This window comes from Salmo trutta, unplaced genomic scaffold (assembly GCF_901001165.1).
Source record: "Salmo trutta unplaced genomic scaffold, fSalTru1.1, whole genome shotgun sequence".
Taxonomy (NCBI): Eukaryota; Metazoa; Chordata; class Actinopteri; order Salmoniformes; family Salmonidae; genus Salmo; species Salmo trutta.
In genome coordinates this window covers 96646-117164 of record NW_021822211.1, presented here as the reverse complement: position 1 = coordinate 117164, position 20519 = coordinate 96646, and the positions used below count along the sequence as shown (strand labels likewise).

The window sequence follows — 20519 nt, the reverse complement described above, 5'->3', positions numbered from 1 at the left end:
AGGGCTGTTTTTAGAGCATAATCTCGTTCTTTCATCAATTTCCAAATTTCTCCATTTAGCCAAGGAAGAGTGCTCTTTTGGCCAGGTTTGGATTTGATTTTCTTTAGGAAACCATTTATTGTAGCCTGGATTGTGGATAGAAAAACCTCACTATCAGCTTCCACGTCTGTATAGGACAAGAGATCATTCCAGTGAATTCCATTAATTGCGTTTTCAAAATAGTTTAATTCACTCTTAGGTATTCCTGACACCAGGCTCTGTAAGAAGAGGTCGTAAATTCCTATGAGGAGATTCTCATAGGAATGGCCACTGTCACGTCCTGACCAGCAGAGGGAGTAATTGTATTATATTTGGTCAGGACGTGGCAGAGGGGTATTTGTTTCATATGGTTCGGGTTGTGTGTGTTATTTAAGGGGTGTTTGGTTTATGTAGTCTGGGGTTTGAGTTATTGTTCTAGTTTTGGTTTTCTATGGTTTTCTAGTCTGTCTATTTCTGTGTGATTTGTGTGGCTCCCGATCATGTTTATGAGTAGGCCGTGTGTGTTTGTTGTGTTGGTGATGTATTTATCTTGTTGCAGGTGGTGTTAGCGAGACACAGACAGAGTGGAAGTATGTACGCTGTCAAGGTTCTACAGAAACAGGAAGAAAGAGGTATCTATTATTCTATTCTATTTCCATTCCATTCAATTATATCCTTTATCTATCCCTCTCTCTCTCTCTGTCTCTCTCCTTCCAGCAGAGACATGTGATGGTAGAGAGGAGTGTGTTGCTGAAGGGACTACAGCATCCATTCCTGGTGGGGCTCCACTTCTCCTTCCAGACCTCTCACACTCTCTTCTTCGTACTGGACTACATCAATGGAAGAGACTTGTTCTACCATCTCCAGAGGGAGGGAACCTTCCCGGAGCCCAGAGCAACATTCTACTCTGCAGAGATGGCCTCAGCCCTGGGCTACCTCCACTCCCTCAACATAGTCTACAGGTGCACACACACACACACACACACACACACACACACACACACACACACACACACACACACACACACACACACACACACACTCACACACACACACACAATGAGAGAGAGCGCATTTTCCTCACAGTGATTTAACCCTCGGTACCCCCCCTTAGAGACCTGAAGCCAGAGAACATCCTATTGGACAGTGGAGATCATGTGGTTCTGACAGATTTCGGGCTGTGTAAAGAGGGCGTGTCTGTGGGTGGGACTATGCAAACGTTCTGTGGAACCCCTGAGTATCTGGCGCCAGAGGTGTTGTTAGGCCACGCCTACAGTGGAGCCGTGGACTGGTGGGGGCTGGGGAATGTACTTTATGAGATGCTTCATGGACTGGTGAGTGTGTTTCTCTTTCTCTTCTCTTTCAGCTACTTTTCAACTAGCATATTCCATCCACTGCACACTTATCTGGTTGCCTCTCCTCTTTCTTCTTTTCTCTCTCTCTCTCTCCCTCAGTCCCCGTTCTACAGTCGCAGTAAGGCCGAGATGTTTGAGAACATCCTTCACGCCCCCCTGCAGCTCCATAGAAGTGTGTTCCAGTCTGCCCGGTCTCTGCTGCACGGCCTGCTGGAGAAAGACTGTACCAAACGCCTTGGGGGGGAACATGACCTTGTAAGCACCCCCCCATTACCCCACCTGGCACAGAGTGCTGACACATACATGCAAGACCACATACACACACGCACCCATACACACATTGACGTGCTGTCTCACTTTGTTTGTAGGCTGAGCTGCAGAGCCACACCTTCTTCCTGTCCAGGGATGACCTGCTAGCCAGGAAAGTCCCTCCCCCATTCATTCCAAACCTGGTGAGTGTGTGTGTGTGTATGTGTTTTATAGGGGCTATGGGTCAGTTTGGATCTGTGACTCCCTGAATGTGTGTCTGATCACTTGTTCCCTCCCTCTCTCTTTCAGTCTGGTCCGTGTGATGTGCGGTGTTTTGACCCGGAGTTCACGCCTCTTCCAGTCCCCGCCTCCCTCGGTTTGAGTGACATGTTGGAAGACGTGGCCAATGGAGCCTTCCCAGGGTTCTCCTATATGCTTCCGGCTGAGGTTGGAGTCACAGAGCCCTGATATCATTCTGATATTATTTGTGTTTTGAATAAATTAAACTGCCTTTTCCTATCATGTATCAGATTGTTTATATCTCACAGAGAACGGAGGCTCAGGCCGGGTTAGAACCAGTGGTTAAATTGAACCGGAGCTACCTGGAGTCGGCCTCCTGCACCTTGGGTCAAAGGGAGAACCAGGCGGAGCCTAGCTTCAGCACATTACGGGTCAAAGAGAAAAGTAGGATAAAAAGTAAGATAAACCAACGTTAGGGTCAGGGTTGACTAAAAGGTGTCGGTCTGGCCTAGTGGTAGCCCCTCAGACTGGAACACATACACCCCTGGTGACGTGAGCACGAATCCCGTCTCAGCCCTTCCTCTCTGTCTCCCTCTCTATCTGTCTCCCCTCTACACTCCAACTATCAGTGGTACTATCACTGTCCATAAAACAATAGAATACAATAAACATATATTTAAAAAACAACATAAAATTAGGGCAGGGTTGAGGTGCTAGGGTTAGGGTAGGGGTTGAGGTGCTAGGGTTAGGGTTGTGATTGAGGTGCTAGGGTTAGGGTTGTGGTTGAGGTGCTAGGGTTAGGGTTGTGGATAGGGTTGTGTTTGAGGTGCTAGGGTTAGGGTTGAGGTGATAGGGTTGTGGTTGAGGTGCTAGGGTTAGGGTTGTGGTTGAGGTGCTAGGGTTAGGGTTGAGGTGATAGGGTTGTGGTTAGGGTTGTGTTTGAGGTGCTAGGGTTAGGGTTGAGGTGATAGGGTTAGGGTTGTGGTTAGAGTTGAGGTGCTAGGGTTAGGGTTGAGGTGATAGGGTTAGGGTTGTGGTTAGGGTTATGGGTGAGGTGCTAGGGTTGTGGTTACGGTTGTGGGTGAGGTGCTAGGGTTAGGGTTGTGGTGATAGGGTTGTGGTTAGGGTTGTGGGTGAGGTGCTAGGGTTAGGGTTGAGGTGATAGGGTTAGGGTTGTGGTTGAGGTGATAGGGTTAGGGTTGTGGGTGAGGTGCTAGGGTTAGAGTTGAGGTGATAGGGTTAGGGTTGTGGTTAGGGTTATGGGTGAGGTGCTAGGGTTGTGGTTACGGTTGTGGGTGAGGTGCTAGGGTTAGGGATGTGGGTGAGGTGCTAGGGTTAGGGTTGTGGTGATAGGGTTAGGGTTGTGGTTAGGGTTGTGGGTGAGGTGCTAGGGTTAGGGTTGTGGTTGAGGTGCTAGGGTTAGGGTTGAGGTGATAGGGTTAGGGTTGTGGGTGAGGTTCTAGGGTTAGGGTTGTGGTTGAGGTGCTAGGGTTAGGGTTGTGGTTAGGGTTGTGTTTGAGGTGCTAGGGTTAGGGTTGAGGTGATAGGGTTAGGGTTGTGGTTAGGGTTGTGGTTGAGGTGCTAGGGTTATGGTATGGGTTGTGGTTGAGGTAAGGGTTGTGGTTGAGGTGCTAGGGTTGAGGTTAGGGTAAGGGTTGTGGTTGAGGTGCTAGGGTTATGGTAAGGGTTGTGGTTGAGGTAAGGGTTGTGGTTGAGGTGCTAGGGTTGAGGTTAGGGTAAGGGTTGTGGTTGAGGTTAGGGTTGTGGGTAAGGGTTGTGGTTAAGGTTGTGGTTGAGGTTAGGGTAAGGGTTGTGGTTGAGGTTAGGGTAAGGGTTGTGGTTAAGGTTAGGGTAAGGGTTGTGGTTGAGGTTAGGGTAAGGGTTGTGGTTAAGGTTAGGGTAAGGGTTGTGGTTAGGGTTAGGCTTAAACCAGGATGTGATAAGAACACCTGTGTGTGTGTGTGTGTGTGTGTGTGTGTGTGTGTGTGTGTGTGTGTGTGTGTGTGTGTGTGTGTGTGTGTGTGTGTGTGTGTGTGTGTGTGTGTGTGTGTGTGCGTGTGTGTGTGTGTGTGTGCATAAGATTAACATTCATAGAGAACACAGATATTGCATACTACAGATATTACATACTACAGCTGTTGAAGGTGGGGTAACTCTGGTCACTCTGGTAGGTGAAGTAAGCTATCAGCTGACCGTTACAGATCATCAGAAACAACCCACTGCCTTCAAACAAAACATACAACCACACACACACAACCGTTAATAAAGAAGAGACATAATCAATTACTCATCTATAACTCCTCAGAAGTTTTTACACAATAAAACAGAACATGTGTGGGTGAGGTGAGGTGAGGGTGAGGTACAGGTCTTACCAAGGGCCAGCCACCACTGCCATACCAAGGGAAACTCCAACATCACTGAAACACACACATTACAAACACACATTACAAACACACATTAAAAACAGGTAATATACACCACAGAACTAAGGAAGGGGAGTGTACATCGTATTGCTTTAGAGATAGACCCATCCAATCCTTACACATGAGGAAGGGGAATTAAAGAAGAACATGGGATAGGGTCAATATGTGCCTTGTTTAGGGCCCAGCTGCTTCTCAACTCTAACCCCACTTCCCATCCTGTCATGATGTCATCAAAGCTGGCCCTGAGCACTCTGCTCTGCCAGCAAGGGATTATTCTGAGTTAAGCCAGTGTGTGTGTGTGTGTGTGTGTGAGTGAGTTCAGGCATGTGTATGCATTTCTGTGTGTATGTGTGTGCGTCTCACCCAGGCTGGTGAGCAGTACGCGCAGTAGTGTGACTGTGAGAGCGTAGTCCCAGACCCATCTCCTCACCACGGCTGCAAACAGCAGACCACTGCAGAAATAGGTCAACTCCATGGACAGCAGGTTCACTGGAACAACAATATAAGACCTTAACCATCTGTAGAGGACATGCGCACGTGCACACACACCCACACCCACACACACACACACACACACACACACACACACACACACACTACACATCTTTGCTCACCCAGGTATTTGGAGTTGGACTCCAATTTGGTTGGTTCAGTCTTAAAGTCAAAGGGAATAAGTCCATCAAAGTGATCCAACCTGAATGCAAACAGAAGAACAGCAGATAAAACAAACAAACAGGATATTCAAAAGGAGGAGCTAGGAACCAGGGTGGTTGAAACTGACTGTCATTCCAATCAATGAAAACAGACCAATAGTTGCTGTGGATTCCACGAATCCCTCCCCCTCTCTTCTGTCACCTGGCACCAGGTTTATAGAAGCCGCGTGAGGACGGCTCACCGTTCCAGCAAGGTCACTTACCCAATAACCACACGTGCACGCAGAGAGAGGAAAAGTGTCGCACCTGAACGCGCCGAAACACACACTCCCAATCATGTAGTAGAGAGAGTAGAATATGACGAGGCACAGCAGCAGGTGCACAAGCACTGTCTGGGGGAGAGAGATCGATAGAAAGAGAGAGTGAAAGAGAGAAAGAGATCGAGAGAGTCAGAGTCATTCATCCCAATAATAATATATCACACATCATAGACCTAGGCTATACTCAAATCAGCCGCCAAGACACTGTAGCAAAGCCGTGACAGCACTGTCAACTGAACCGTGGATCATTCAGCAGGTGTAAAAGCTCCCATGGCAGAACTCCAACAGACTCTGCAGGGGATGCGCACTGCGGGGGAGCAGCAAAGGACAGAAGACCTTCATTTGCACAGACTGAGTGATCATTATCTGTTGCATTTGCCATTCACGATAAATGAAATATCAGTCGCTGAATAGAAATGATAGGCTGATAGGTTATGTTTCATAGTCGCCAACAACGACACCTGATGATTTCGTATTTTATTATAACAGCGTCCATATCTGACCCACGGCTGCCCGGATGGCACATAATCAGATTTTTTCTGAGTGTAAAATCCGAGTAAACAGTCCTCTTACCCTCGTGTCGGCCACTTTACCCCTGAAGGCCATCTCATGGTTTGCATCTGTCGTTCTTCTGATGTTGAGAATAATGTATGTGACTGGGCAACTGAGATGTTACAGTGTAATCCGTCAGAAAACAGCATTATACTGCCATCTAGCGGTAGCGACTAAAAAAGCAGGCTTATTTATAGGCGACACTGCATTTGAAGGTCTGAATCTCATGCCAAATAGACTACAGTAGCCTCTTCCAGTCCAACGTTTCACTTGAAATAAGAACAGTAGGGATGTCTTATTAATTAACCCTTAAAATAGCAAAGTCAGTGAGCTTCTATTCCGGACGTCTGGTCTGATTGGGCATAGATAACAAACATGAAAAGGCATCACGTTTTACAATAAAAAAAAACATTAAGCGCTGATAGCCTATAGGCCTTGTTGTAATCAATACTACGGTCTAACTACTGTAGACCTATTTGGCGTCTGGACTTGACTGTTCTTACTTTTTTCGGAATTACTGGTTGGAAGTGTGGCCAAGTTCATAAAACAGCTAGAAGTTGGGTTTATGATTAGTCTACTGTCATCTTTCTTTTAACATATGGGGACAATATTGACTGGTGGTGACGTAAACAGTTATTGACGGCATCCAGCGACATGACCACAATGGAAATCGCGCGCCACGCCAAACAGACTCTGCACGCCCCTGCGCTCCGATTTGATGCTCTCTGAGATTCTGAAAATACACGAGGGAGAAAGACTAGTCCCAAGGCATGAATACAATATTTAATAAACTACATGTCCACTCTAAGCGTCCGTCTTGCTGTACCTATTGACCATCGATAGTTGTGTGCTCAAGTTTACCGAGATCCAAAGTTGTCAGGCAGCGTTCATTGAACGCATGCGCATTGCATCCACTATCCAGCTCAAAATAAGAGTTAAAACAGAAACGAGGTGAGTTCCATAATTTTCAAACAATATAATCGCCGTTATACATTAAATGTTGCAAATAACAACAGTAGTCGATAAAGCATTGTTCGTTTTATAATTTGCACCGGTTCTTATTATTTGTACTGTGATTTAAAACCGTAAAGATAAATCGGAGAGTCAAGTTTCTATTGAAGAAATTAAAAGCAAGCAATTCTATATTTTAGCATTGAAGAAATAAGGCAGTGTAGGGGCGGTTATTTACTTATTTATACCAACTAATGTGGAAGTCCGTTCCTAAGCAATTTCTAACGTTCAAAACCTGGAAACTTATTTATTACTGGTTGTCCTTACTTCGCTACACCAAGCCAAAATGCTAGTCCCAGTTCATAGCCGTCTAGCTACCTATTTCAATTGAACCATAGTGACGCTTTGCTAGCCAGAAGCAGTTAGCACGCTAGCTGGCAGCTAGCTGGCTGGCATTCCGAGACAAGGGGAAAGTAAAGAAAATGGCCATGATGAGGGAAAACACTAACATATGAAATTACAGGGTATATATTTGGTTTTATTTGACAGACACGGCCCTGCATTATGTGTTTCAATAAATAACTTGAGTCATTTACATAGTTTTAACGTGTTGGTGGCCTCTTCCTTTGCTCCGCCATTTTGTATAAGACGAATGCTAATCATGGGCGCACGTCCACTTTATTTATGGTCGAATAAATTCGAGGTTTATACTTGGGAACGTAAACTGACAGCTGTTGAACAGCACACTTCATTGTTTACTTCACATCCGTATATTTCAGTCAAACAAATATTCTTTCGTACCAAAATATAGTGTTGATGCAGCGTCGAGGCGAAAACGTTATATCGTGATCATGGTTTGATTAAAACACACGTAAATTTGACCTTTCTATGCAGAACACATTGTTTTCTTTAAAAACATTGATTATTCTACCATCTCTGTTGTCCGCGTCAATGCAAACAGACGATTTAATAAGATACTGTTAAAACAAGGAAAAGCTGCACTTGTTCTTTTAACTTGTATTTGACACGTCTCTCACGGTGTTTGTCAATACTTGTGTTCTAGGCCAATCCATACAGGAGTGCTTGTGCATTTATTTTGTAATATTTAGCTTTAAAAAGTAAAATATTTACTTGTTTTGCTTCATATAAGTGCATGCATGTATTCCACAACAGTCGCCCTCTAGCGGCGATGGGATGCGGTTCTTTAGTATCCGACAACGCGCTGGTTGACTTCTTGCAGGTACCTGTACTTTTTGTGCCAGGGATATTTTTAGAGTACCACTTTTTGGATAATGTAATTTGATTGATTGATTGTTTTTATTAGCTAATTTAAAAAAAAAATCATACACACACACTACATTCATTTTAAAAACTTAATAGGGATTGCTAAATAAAGTCAGTGACTTATTCCCATTGTGGTCCCTAAAGTACATGGTGGAAAAATATTACAAAGATACAGACATAGATATCTTATATAAAATGAAAACAACACATAGATAGATATTTGAGAAGGATCTGTCAAATGGATACAATTTCAGTTTTACTTTGAGAACCTACAGACAGACCTATTCTAGCCCATATCCTTGCATGAACAAACTCCCACACATCTTGTCTTAACATGACAGACAGGCAGATGTCAATAGGCATGTGGCAGTGTTTCCCCATCCACTGCTGAAGCGGGAGTGCTGTCTTAATTCAAATCAAATATTATTTGTCTCATGCATCCTAAACAACAGGTGTAGACTAACAGTGAAATGCTTAGTGATGGGCCCTTTCCAACAATACAGAGAGAGAAATAGAAAAAATAAGAACACAAGGAATAAATGCACAATGAGTAAGGATAACTTAGCTATATACACAGGGTACCAGTACTGAGTCCATGTGCAGGGGTACGAGGTAGTTTGGATGTGACACCTGTATGGTTATTGATTGATTGAGTGTGTTCAAGTAGTAAGGCTAACAAAACTTTGTGTTAACGAGTAAAGTCAGGCGAGGTGCATTTGGGCACAACCAAATGTCGGACACTGTAATGGTTAGGTTGTGTATCGCAATACCAGTATCGCAATATTTTTTACAATGCAAAAATTCTAACCCGAGGCAGACAAAACTCTTTGGTCCTTTAAAAACCTGCTGTATGTAAAATATTGTGGCTATAGCTTGGAAATAAATCAATGTGATTCTGGATGACAACATAATACCGTTTATTTCGACCTATAGGGCTTATTTCCAAAATACATTTCCTTGCCATGATCCTAACGAGAATCGCGATACTGGTATCTTCCCAGCCCAAGTAATGGTTTTCCAACAGAAAGGCTCAGATCAACATGGCAGTGTCAACATACCTGCTATTGTATAGAAACGTTTTTCTTTATAGATGTCGAAATAAACTTTTCTATACTTTTCTATATCACACACTCACAAACTGAAAACATAACATGTGTACAATTAATTGGTTAGAGAGAGGTCTCAAATATCACTTTCATTTGTATTCCCTATAGCTTTAGAATCGCAGCAAAGTTGGTTCCTGTTTGTCACGTCTTTGGTCACGTTCATGTGGGTCCACCAAAAACATCCTAATGATTGGTTGACAAATAATGCATGGTGCAGTTGGTGAGAAGCAACAGCAGCGACTTCATCAAAAACTGCATGACCTTTGATCACATGGTTTTTGTCAAGTTAAAGCAGTCAACATGTAGGCACAAGTCGGACAATTTTTATCCCCATGTTGCAACACACTTTGAAAGGCGGTGACCGTCGACTAGACAAAATGTATCTGCTCGAACACGCCCATTGACTGGCTGACTGGACAACAACCTCTCCCTCAACGTGATCAAGACAAAGGAGATGATTGTGGACTACAGGAAAAGAAGGACCGAGCACACCCCCACTCTCATCGACGGGCTGTAGTGGAGCAGGTTGAGTGCTTCAAGTTCCTTGGTGTCCACATCACCAACAAACAAACGTGGTCCAAGCACACCAAGACAGTCATGAAGAGGGCACGACACAACCTGAAAGATTTGGCATGGGTCCTCAAACCCTCAAAAGGTTCTACAGCAGCACCATCGAGAGCAACCTGACTGGTTGCATCACTGTCTGGTATGGCAACTGCTCGGCCTCCGACTGCAAGGCACTACAGAGGGTAGTGCGTATGGCCCAGTACGTCACTGGGGCCAAGCTTCCTGACATCCAGGACCTCTACACCAGGCAGTGTCAGAGGAAGGCCCTAAAAATTGTCAAAGACTCCAGCCACCCTAGTCATAGACTGTTCTCTCTGCTACCGCATGGCAAGCGGTACCGGAGCGCCAGGTCTAGGTCTAAGAGGCTTCTAAACAGCTTCAACCCCCAAGTCACAAGACTCCTCAACATCTAATCAAATGGCTACCCAGACTATTTGCATTGCCCCCCCACCTTTTACACTGCTGCTACTCTCTGTTATTATCTATGCATAGTCACTTTAATAACTTTACCTACATGTACATATTACCTCAATTACCTCGACTAACCCCTGTATATAGCCTCGCTGTTGTTATTTTACTGCTGCTCTTTAATTATTTGTTACTTTTATTTCTTATTTTTGTAGGTATATTATTTGTTTTTTAAACTGCATTGTTGTTAAGGGCTTGTAAGTAAGCATTTCACTGTAAGGTCTACACCTGTTGTATTCGGCGCATGTGACGAATACCATTTTATTTTGATTTGATTTGATTTTGACTGATGGATTGATTGATGTCAGTGCAGGAGGAGGAGAGCAGGGAGAGATGACTGACACCCCGCCCAGCGATGGCCCCTCCCAGGGGGCAGAGTTTGACATGATGGGCGCTCTGGACTGGCAGGACGGCATCGCCACACTGCCCGGCAGCGACATCAAGGTACGGTGTGTGTGTGTGTGTGTGTGTGGATACTACAGACAGGTGTGTGACTGACTGGTATCTCTCAGTTCCGTATGACAGAGTTTGGAACTTTGGAGATCGTGACAGAGCCAGAGGTCAAAGATGCAGGGCCAACCCCCCAGAACCCCGCCCAGTTGAAAAGCCCCACCCCTCCACCAGAGGCCCAATCAGAGAGCAGCGCAGCCTCTTCTGCAGTCAAGGAAGTCCAGCCACTTGCACCTAAGGGTAAAGTAAACATACGGTTATGAAGGAGTTATAACATAGTTTTGACTGTTTAAAATACAGGTGTGTAGTATTTAGACTCATAGCTCTGATATATGTCAGCACTGTGTATATTAGCATACTACATACTGGGTGCTCTGCAGATGGGGGCATAGAATCCATTACATTTTCCCCATTCAACGTTGAATTCTACAAAGCTTCAATATTACTCTGCTCTTTCCCCCAGCTCAAGACCCTGTGCTTCTGTCTCTAGAGGAGGGTCCCACTGTGGAGGAGCCCAGCGTCGAGGCGGGCCCCAGGGCGGAGGCGGCGGGCCCCAGGGCGGAGGCGGCGGGCCCCAGGGCTGCGATGGCTAGCTGTAGGTCGTGTGGGGGCTCCGGTCCACTGGAGAGTTTCCTCCAGGGCAAATATTGCAGCTCCATTTGTGTCCAGCCCTCCAGTGGCAGGTAAAGATGTTAGCTGTTCTTACTGTACTGTATTTTAGAAAGCATATTGATAGTAGTAACAGTTAAGACCCAAAACAGTCATCACATCAGCATAGTTCCTAGAATGACCTCTGTTCCATGTGTGTTTAGGTCATCTCCCAGAGAGCAGAGGGAAAGAGAGGGGTGGGAGGGGGGACTGGGGAAACGAGTGAGGAAGAAGAGGAAGATCTACATGGACTCTGGTGATGAAGAGGAAGATAACCAGGAGGAGGAAGAGGTGACGATATAAGATGTGGCCAACGCTGGTCCTGAAAAGCATTGATATGTTGTGTGTGTGGCAGCTCACCTGCCGATGAGTGACTGTCTCTCTCTACAGGACAAGGCCAAGGCTGTCAAAGGGAGGAGAGCTGCTAAGCTGGCCAAGCTAGGTATGTCCTGTTATTACACTGAGGGGAGGGAGAGGATGGATAGATGAGAGGCTGGAGGGATGGATTTTTTGGGAATGACGAGGGCTGGAAAGTTTGTCCAATCAGGTAGACCAGGGGTCATGAGTGCTGCAACCCTGCTGGTTTTCATGTCACTGATTGGTTGATGTGACTGTTTTGTTGTCCCACCCCCAGTGACAGCCCCACCCAATAAGAAGCGACCCTGGAGCTGGCCCTCCTACATGGAGGAGGAGAAGGCTATAGCTGCCCCCCTTAAACTGTTCAAGGAGGTGAGGCACGCACACTTTATCATACTCTCTCTGACACACACACACACACACACACACACAGCTGTACAGACATGTGAAAGAGTGTTATGTGTGTGTGCCTCGCAGCACCAGTCGTTCCCTCAGAGCAGGAATGCCTTCAAAGTGGGGATGAAGTTAGAAGGACTGGACCCCTGTCACCCCTCTCTGTTCTGTGTGCTCAGTGTTGCTGAGGTACGTGTCTAACAGGTCAGACCAATAAGATATAGGAGGAACGTCTGTTTTCTAACAACTAACCCTTTGCTTTCCCTCATTTCTTTGCGTTCCTTCCTCTGTCTCTCTCTTCCTCTCTGTCTCTCTCTGTCTGTCTCTCTGTCTCAGGTCCAGGGTTATAGGGTAAGGCTTCATTTCGACGGGTATCCAGAGTGCTATGACTTCTGGGTAAATGCTGACACCTGGGATGTGAAGCCGGCGGGCTGGTGTGAGAAGATGGGACACAAGCTGCTACTGCCTAAAGGTCCACATACAGACACTACACACACACACTACACACACACACAGATACAAACACACCCGACACGCATACAAACACACCCGATATGCATACACACCCCCCCCACACACATACACACCCCCCCCCCCACACACACCCCAGACACACATACACACACACCTGACACACATGCATATTCTACCGACTGTACAATGTTGTGTGTGTAGTTAGACAAAACTATAACCTTCAACCTTTTGTGTCTAGGTTGTAAGGATGGGGAGTTCAACTGGAACATGTATGTGAAGAACTGCAGAGGTCAGCTGGCCCCCAAACACCTCTTCAAGAGCCTCAACACGGTGAGCCTACCTGACAGCCTGTGTGGATCCATTAATAGTGTGTTTGTGTTGTGAATTAGTTGGTGACCTTAGGTCCATGTCCATTCAAGTAAGTTTGTATATGAACCATGTGGGTGCATGTGTGTGTAGTCGGTGACTCCGTCAGGGTTCCGTGCGGGTATGAAGCTGGAGGCGGTGGATAAGAAGAACCCATATCTGATCTGTGTAGCGTCCATCGCGGCTGCTGTTGACAACAGACTCCTCATACACTTTGACAACTGGGACGACACCTATGACTACTGGTGTGATGCCAGCAGTCCCTACATCCACCCTGTAGGTTACTGTGAGGAGGCTGAGCTGACCCTCACCACCCCTGCTGGTGAGACACACAAACATATTTATTTAACATATTTAACGCTTTATTTGGATACACCATCCAACATTGTATAAGGGTGTGTGTTGTGGTTTCTCCTCTCAGAGTATAAGCACCCGAGGAGTTTTTCCTGGGATAAATACATGGAGGAGACTGGGACACAGGCAGCCCCTGCACGTGCCTTCAAACTGGTAAGACACTCACATTCTCACACACACATACAGTTGACACTCAAAACATGTGACACATGCAAATTACATTGTTGGTGTTGATTGGGAGGCCTGGGGGAATTTCACATGGAGTTCCTCAGGGCTCTGTTCTGGGTCCACTGACTCTTTATTTATGTCACCTACACCGTTCCAAAACATGCATATTAATCCATCTGTATCACCTGATGTAAACTCTTGAATGTGTCCTGTAGCGTCCGTGCCATGGGTTCCAGGCTGGAATGAAGCTGGAAGCCGTCGATAAGAGGAACCCCATGCTCATCCGCGTAGCAACCATCGCCGAGGTGGAGGACCACCGACTGAGGGTACGCTGTGTGTGAGAGTGCAGTATGATTATTGTGGAGTAGTGTGTGTGTGTGTGTGTGTGTGTGTAACTCTCTGTCTTTCTCAGATCCATTTTGATGGCTGGAGTGAGGAGTATGACTACTGGGTGGATGCTGACTGCCCAGACCTGCACCCTGTGGGCTGGTGTCAGAAGACTAGTCATCCCCTACAACACCCCTCCAATGGTGAGACACACACACACACACTTCCAAAAAAATTCACATGATTATAACTTTGCTAAAACCCACAAATATTTCCCAATCAGTCCCAAAGTGTAAGATTGGCAAAAAGGTGCATGCAGAGAAAAGACATGTAGCTCAAATGATGCTGGTTCTTCACAGCTGCTGGAGCTGTTGGTTTGTGGGGACATAAACACTATATGGTGTGTCTGTGGTCAGGTCATTCTCTGGTGTAGTGTGTCTGCAAGTCTATGTGTTTCTGTCGCTTTGTTTATGTGTGTGGGGTCAACACTCTGGTGTTTTTGTCTCTGTTTATGTGTGTATGTGTGTAGTATTAACTCTGGTGTTTTTGTCTCTGTTTATGTGTGTTTGTGTGTCTCTGTGTGTAGTATTAACTCTGGTGTGTTTCAGGCTCCACTGATATGCTGGTCCTCCCAGGGCAGGGCTGTCCTACCCCAGGATGCAATGGGGTTGGTCACATCCGAGGACCCCGCTACGGAACCCACTACACGTCAGTAACAAACACACACACTAACTGTCAAAAAAGCTTTGTAATCAAAACACGTCATACAATGACTTGTGATCTGTGTGCTGTAATCTGTGAGCAAGGTGATGTGTGTTCCTGTTCTGAACTTGTGTGTGTGTGTAGGGGGGTGAGCTGTCCGTACTCGGAGATGAACCTGAACAGGGAGGGCCAGGTACCAGACCGTCTGAGTGGAGAACGACCTATTACCCTGAGTGGGCCTCATCACCGTGGGCGACGCCCAGACCCTCCTTCACACGCCCAGACAAACAGCCCCACCACACCAGAGCAGCCCGAGCCTGCAGACGACTCCCCTCAGACCAGGTATGTGTGGAACATGTAACAGAAGGGGTTCGGAAGAGCTTCCATGACTTTGTTTGTTATCTGACTGCAAATAAAGTCAGGAGTTGTGGAGTTGTTTCCATGGTAACAGTTGTTTCTATGGTAGTGTAACTAAGGGGCCGACGGTTGACGAGGGCGAACGATCCAGGTGCAGCAGTCAGAGTGAGCCACCAGGGGGCTCCACTGAGCCCATCAACGAAGGAGCCAAGGCCAAGAGGTAGCACACAGACTCCACTCTCTCCTACCAAACCCTAGAATGCATGATGGAGCAGAGTGTTTGTTGTTGGTTTACTAAGAGAGTACAGTGCCTTCACAAAGTATTCACACCCCTTGACTTATTCCACATTTTATTGTGTTACAGCCTGAATTCAAAATGGAATCAATAGATTTTTTTCTCACCCATCTGCACATCTAATGACAAAGTGAAAACATGATTTTAGAAATGTTAGCAAATTTTTGGGCAGTTAATACAGAAATGTCTCATTTACATAAGTATTCACACCCGAGTCAATACTTTGTAGAAGCACCTTTGGCAGCGACTATAGCTGTGAGTCTTTCTGGGTAAGTCTCTAAGAGCTTTCCACACCTTCTACACTTGCCCATTATTCTTTGCAAAATTCTGCAAGCTCTGTCAAATTGGTTGTTGATCATTGCTAGACAACTATTTTCAGGTCTTGCCATAGATTTTCAAGTAGATTTAAGTCAAATCTGTAGCTCGGCCTCAGGAAATTTCACTCTTCTTGGTAAGCAACTTCAGTGTAGATTTGGCTTTGTTGTTTTAGGTTATTGTCCTGCTGAAGGTGAATTCATCTCCCAGTGTCTGGTGGAAAGCAAACTGAACCAGGTTTTCCTCTGGGATTTTGCCTGTGCTTATCTCCATTAGGTTTAATTTTTAACCTGAAAAACTCCCCAGTCCTTAATGATTAAAAGCATACCCTTAACATGATGCAGCCACCACTATGCTTGAAATATGGAGAGTGGTACTCCGTAATGTGTTGTATTGGATTTGCCCCCAAACATAACATGTTGTATTCAGGACATAAAGTTAATTGCTTTGCCACATTTTTTGCAGTACTACTTTAGTGCCTTGTTGCAAACAGAATGCATGTTTTGGAATATTTTATATTCTGTAAAGGCTTCCTTCCTTTACTCTCAGTATTGTGGAGTAACTACAATGTTGTTGATCCATCCTTCTACCACAGCCATTAAACTCTGTAAGTGTTTTAAAGTCACCATTGGCCTCATGGTGAAATCCTTGAGCAGTTTCCTTCCTCTCCAGCAACTGAGTTAGAAAGGACTCCTGTATCTTTGTAGTGAGTGGGTGTATTGATACACCATCCAAAGTGTAATTAATAACTTCACCATGCTCAAAGGGATATTCAATGTCTGTTTTTTAAATTTTATTTTTACCCATCTACCCATAGGTGACCTTCTTTGCGAGGCATTGGAAAACCTCCCTGGATTTGTGGTTGAATCTGTGTTTGAAATTCACTGCTCGACTGAGGGACCTTACAGATAATTGTATTTGTGGGGTACAGAGATGTTAAACACTATTATTGCACTCAAGAGTGAGTCCATACAACTTATTATGTGACTTGTTAAGCACCTTTTTAATCCTGAACTTATTGACTCAAGACATTTCAGCTTTTCATTTTTAATTAGTAATAAAAAAAACATAATTCCATTTTGACATTATGGGGCCAGTGTGTCGGCCAGTGACAAAACACAGCTCTAATTCATTCATTTTAAATTCAGCCTGTAACACAACAAAATGTGGGAAGATTTGTGGGGTGTGAATACTTTCTGAAGGCGCTGTATGTTGTCTTTCAACAGGTCTGCCCCAGTCCCAAAGTATCTGAAGCTGCACGTCGTCAAGCAGGAGAGTGGCGATGGGAAAGGTAGAGGTTCTGCTCTCAGAAATAGAGAATGGATGTAACGCTGTGTGGATTATATATTGTCTGTGCATGTCTATTGAAGATATTTACAGCTAATTTCTCCTCCCTCTCCCCCAGACTCCCTGTCTCTCCAGCAGGCGCTCCATGAGTCAGTGTTCTCCCCGGGTGGCTCCTCCTCTCCCCCTCACAGGGTGGCTCTGTGCTGGGACAAACACTGCCAGCTGCTCCCTGAGGTCCTGGGCCTCACAGCTAAGAGAGTTGCAACCTGGACTGCCGACGAGGTCAGACGTGCACACATAAGCAATACAAACATGTACAGGTGCTGTACGCATACTGTGCAAACTCACATATTGTGCAAAGCACATACATTACACATACACCCAATACAATAGCTTTGTGTATCCTATTGCATTTTAATCACGTGTGTGTGTGTGTGTGTGTGTGTGTGTGTGTGTGTGTGTGTGTGTGTGTGTGTGTGTGTGTGTGTGTGTCTTAATGTTTGTTTCCCTGTGGGTCAGGTGGCCAGTTTTGTCAAAGGGCTCCCAGGCTGCAAAGAGCATGCTGCCACCTTCAGGACAGAGGTAAGAGCTACCATTTCAAACCCCAACTTTGTGAATCACGATAGTCAAACACACTCCTCTCATCTGCTGCTCCTGGTTGGTGTGTCCTATGACAATGCAACCAAGTCAAATTAAATTCTGCCATTGACATTCAAACACTCACACACACGTTCTGTGTTGGAGCTTATTTTGTGTCTCTGTGTATCGCTCCAGCAAATGGATGGAGAGGCCTTCCTGCTTCTCACCCAAGCAGACATAGTCAAGATCCTGTCAATCAAACTTGGCCCCGCCCTCAAGATATACAACGCCATACTCATGCTGAAGAACGCTGATGAGGAGTGAGACGCCCCCTCACGCTTCATTTCCTCCCACACCCGACCGTTGTATCTGAATAGTCTAGAGAAGTTTCATCTCCTTTCTTTTCCTCCTCACTTTATCCTCTTTGGTCTTCATCTGCACTGATCTGAGCCCGTAGGATAGGTCAGGGCAACGTAATGGATGGCCACCAGGAATCTGCTTTCAGCTATCCTGTTCTTCCACATCGGTGTAGAGAGGATACAGAGAGGATGTACCTGGTGTCAGTGTAGAGGAGTAGAGAGGATACAGAGAGGATGTACCTGGTGTCAGTGTAGAGGAGTAGAGAGGATACAGAGAGGATGTACCTGGTGTCAGTGTAGAGGAGTAGAGAGGATACAGAGAGGATGTACCTGGTGTCAGTGTAGAGGAGTAGAGAGGATACAGAGAGGATGTACCTGGTGTCAGTGTAGAGGAGTAGAGAGGATACAGAGAGGATGTACCTGGTGTCAGTGTAGAGGAGTAGAGAGGATACAGAGAGGATGTACCTGGTGTCAGTGTAGAGGAGTAGAGAGGATACAGAGAGGATGTACCTGGTGTCAGTGTAGAGGAGTAGAGAGGATACAGAGAGGATGTACCTGGTGTCAGTGTAGAGGAGTAGAGAGGATACAGAGAGGATGTACCTGGTGTCAGTGTAGAGGAGTAGAGAGGATACAGAGAGGATGTACCTGGTGTCAGTGTAGAGGAGTAGAGAGGATACAGAGAGGATGTACCTGGTGTCAGTGTAGAGGAGTAGAGAGGATACAGAGTGGATGTACCTGGTGTCAGTGTAGAGGAGTAGAGAGGATACAGAGAGGATGTACCTGGTGTCAGTGTAGAGGAGTAGAGAGGATACAGAGAGGATGTACCTGGTGTCAGTGTAGAGGAGTAGAGAGGATACAGAGAGGATGTACCTGGTGTCAGTGTAGAGGAGTAGAGAGGATACAGAGTGGATGTACCTGGTGTCAGTGTAGAGGAGTAGAGAGGATACAGAGAGGATGTACCTGGTGTCAGTGTAGAGGAGTAGAGAGGATACAGAGAGGATGTACCTGGTGTCAGTGTAGAGGAGTAGAGAGGATACAGAGAGGATGTACCTGGTGTCAGTGTAGAGGAGTAGAGAGGATACAGAGAGGATGTACCTGGTGTCAGTGTAGAGGAGTAGAGAGGATACAGAGAGGATGTACCTGGTGTCAGTGTAGAGGAGTAGAGAGGATACAGAGAGGATGTACCTGGTGTCAGTGTAGAGGAGTAGAGAGGATACAGAGAGGATGTACCTGGTGTCAGTGTAGAGGAGTAGAGAGGATACAGAGAGGATGTACCTGGTGTCAGTGTAGAGGAGTAGAGAGGATACAGAGAGGATGTACCTGGTGTCAGTGTAGAGGAGTAGAGAGGATACAGAGAGGATGTACCTGGTGTCAGTGTAGAGGAGTAGAGAGGATACAGAGTGGATGTACCTGGTGTCAGTGTAGAGGAGTAGAGAGGATACAGAGAGGATGTACCTGGTGTCAGTGTAGAGGAGTAGAGAGGATACAGAGAGGATGTACCTGGTGTCAGTGTAGAGGAGTAGAGAGGATACAGAGAGGATGTACCTGGTGTCAGTGTAGAGGAGTAGAGAGGATACAGAGAGGATGTACCTGGTGTCAGTGTAGAGGAGTAGAGAGGATACAGAGTGGATGTACCTGGTGTCAGTGTAGAGGAGTGGAGAGGATGTACCTGGTGTCAGTGTAGAGGAGTAGAGAGGATACAGAGTGGATGTACCTGGTGTCAGTGTAGAGGAGTAGAGAGGATACAGAGAGGATGTACCTGGTGTCAGTGTAGAGGAGTAGAGGATACAGAGAGGATGTACCTGGTGTCAGTGTAGAGGAGTAGAGAGGATACAGAGAGGATGTACCTGGTGTCAGTGTAGAGGAGTAGAGAGGATACAGAGAGGATGTACCTGGTGTCAGTGTAGAGGAGTAGAGAGGATACAGAGAGGATGTACCTGGTGTCAGTGTAGAGGAGTAGAGAGGATACAGAGAGGATGTACCTGGTGTCAGTGTAGAGGAGTAGAGAGGATACAGAGAGGATGTACCTGGTGTCAGTGTAGAGGAGTAGAGAGGATACAGAGAGGATGTACCTGGTGTCAGTGTAGAGGAGTAGAGAGGATACAGAGAGGATGTACCTGGTGTCAGTGTAGAGGAGTAGAGAGGATACAGAGAGGATGTACCTGGTGTCAGTGTAGAGGAGTAGAGAGGATACAGAGAGGATGTACCTGGTGTCAGTGTAGAGGAGTAGAGAGGATACAGAGAGGATGTACCTGGTGTCAGTGTAGAGGAGTAGAGAGGATACAGAGAGGATGTACCTGGTGTCAGTGTAGAGGAGTAGAGAGGATACAGAGAGGATGTACCTGGTGTCAGTGTAGAGGAGTAGAGAGGATACAGAGAGGATGTACCTGGTGTCAGTGTAGAGGAGTAGAGAGGATACAGAGAGGATGTACCTGGTGTCAGTGTAGAGGAGTAGAGAGGATACAGAGAGGATGTACCTGGTGTCAGTGTAGAGGAGTAGAGAGGATACAGAGAGGATGTACCTGGTGTCAGTGTAGAGGAGTAGAGAGGATACAGAGAGGATGTACCTGGTGTCAGTGTAGAGGAGTAGAGAGGATACAGAGAGGATGTACCTGGTGTCAGTGTAGAGGAGTAGAGAGGATACAGAGAGGATGTACCTGGTGTCAGTGTAGAGGAGTAGAGAGGATACAGAGAGGATGTACCTGGTGTCAGTGTAGAGGAGTAGAGAGGATACAGAGAGGATGTACCTGGTGTCAGTGTAGAGGAGTAGAGAGGATACAGAGAGGATGTACCTGGTGTCAGTGTAGAGGAGTAGAGAGGATACAGAGAGGATGTACCTGGTGTCAGTGTAGAGGAGTAGAGAGGATACAGAGAGGATGTACCTGGTGTCAGTGTAGAGGAG

General features: G+C 46.1%; 2 protein-coding genes and 1 pseudogene across 6 annotated transcripts; 2 read left to right on the top strand and 1 right to left on the bottom strand.

The window, feature by feature from the left end:
• Positions 1-551: 551 nt before the first annotated feature.
• On the top strand, positions 552-2146 carry LOC115180989 (serine/threonine-protein kinase Sgk1-like; annotated as a pseudogene).
• A 2017-nt stretch (positions 2147-4163) lies between these two features.
• LOC115180999 (transmembrane protein 244-like) lies at positions 4164-5936 on the bottom strand. The gene is made up of 5 exons (XM_029743109.1): positions 5832-5936; positions 5245-5330; positions 4900-4979; positions 4649-4774; positions 4164-4279 (listed from the first exon to the last, which is right to left on the bottom strand). The coding sequence occupies exons 1-5, from the start codon at positions 5862-5864 to the stop codon at positions 4164-4166; spliced, it is 441 nt and encodes a 146-aa protein (XP_029598969.1). The 5' UTR covers positions 5865-5936.
• A 424-nt stretch (positions 5937-6360) lies between these two features.
• Positions 6361-17884, top strand: LOC115181008 (lethal(3)malignant brain tumor-like protein 4). Of its 5 annotated transcripts, none has more exons than XM_029743117.1 (21): positions 6366-6761; positions 10495-10630; positions 10699-10876; positions 11127-11319; positions 11449-11575; positions 11675-11726; positions 11919-12013; positions 12119-12223; positions 12371-12506; positions 12747-12838; positions 12968-13196; positions 13296-13381; positions 13612-13722; positions 13809-13926; positions 14332-14431; positions 14570-14767; positions 14892-15002; positions 16619-16683; positions 16798-16961; positions 17199-17261; positions 17454-17884. In XM_029743117.1, exons 1-21 carry the CDS (start codon positions 6709-6711, stop codon positions 17580-17582), a joined length of 2541 nt encoding a protein of 846 aa, XP_029598977.1. In that variant the 5' UTR covers positions 6366-6708; the 3' UTR covers positions 17583-17884. The 5 variants fall into 5 exon arrangements, with proteins under 5 accessions (XP_029598980.1, XP_029598977.1, XP_029598976.1 ...); XM_029743116.1 differs by having other exon boundaries at positions 11100-11319; XM_029743118.1 differs by having other exon boundaries at positions 6367-6761; positions 10500-10630; positions 11100-11319.
• Positions 17885-20519: the final 2635 nt, after the last annotated feature.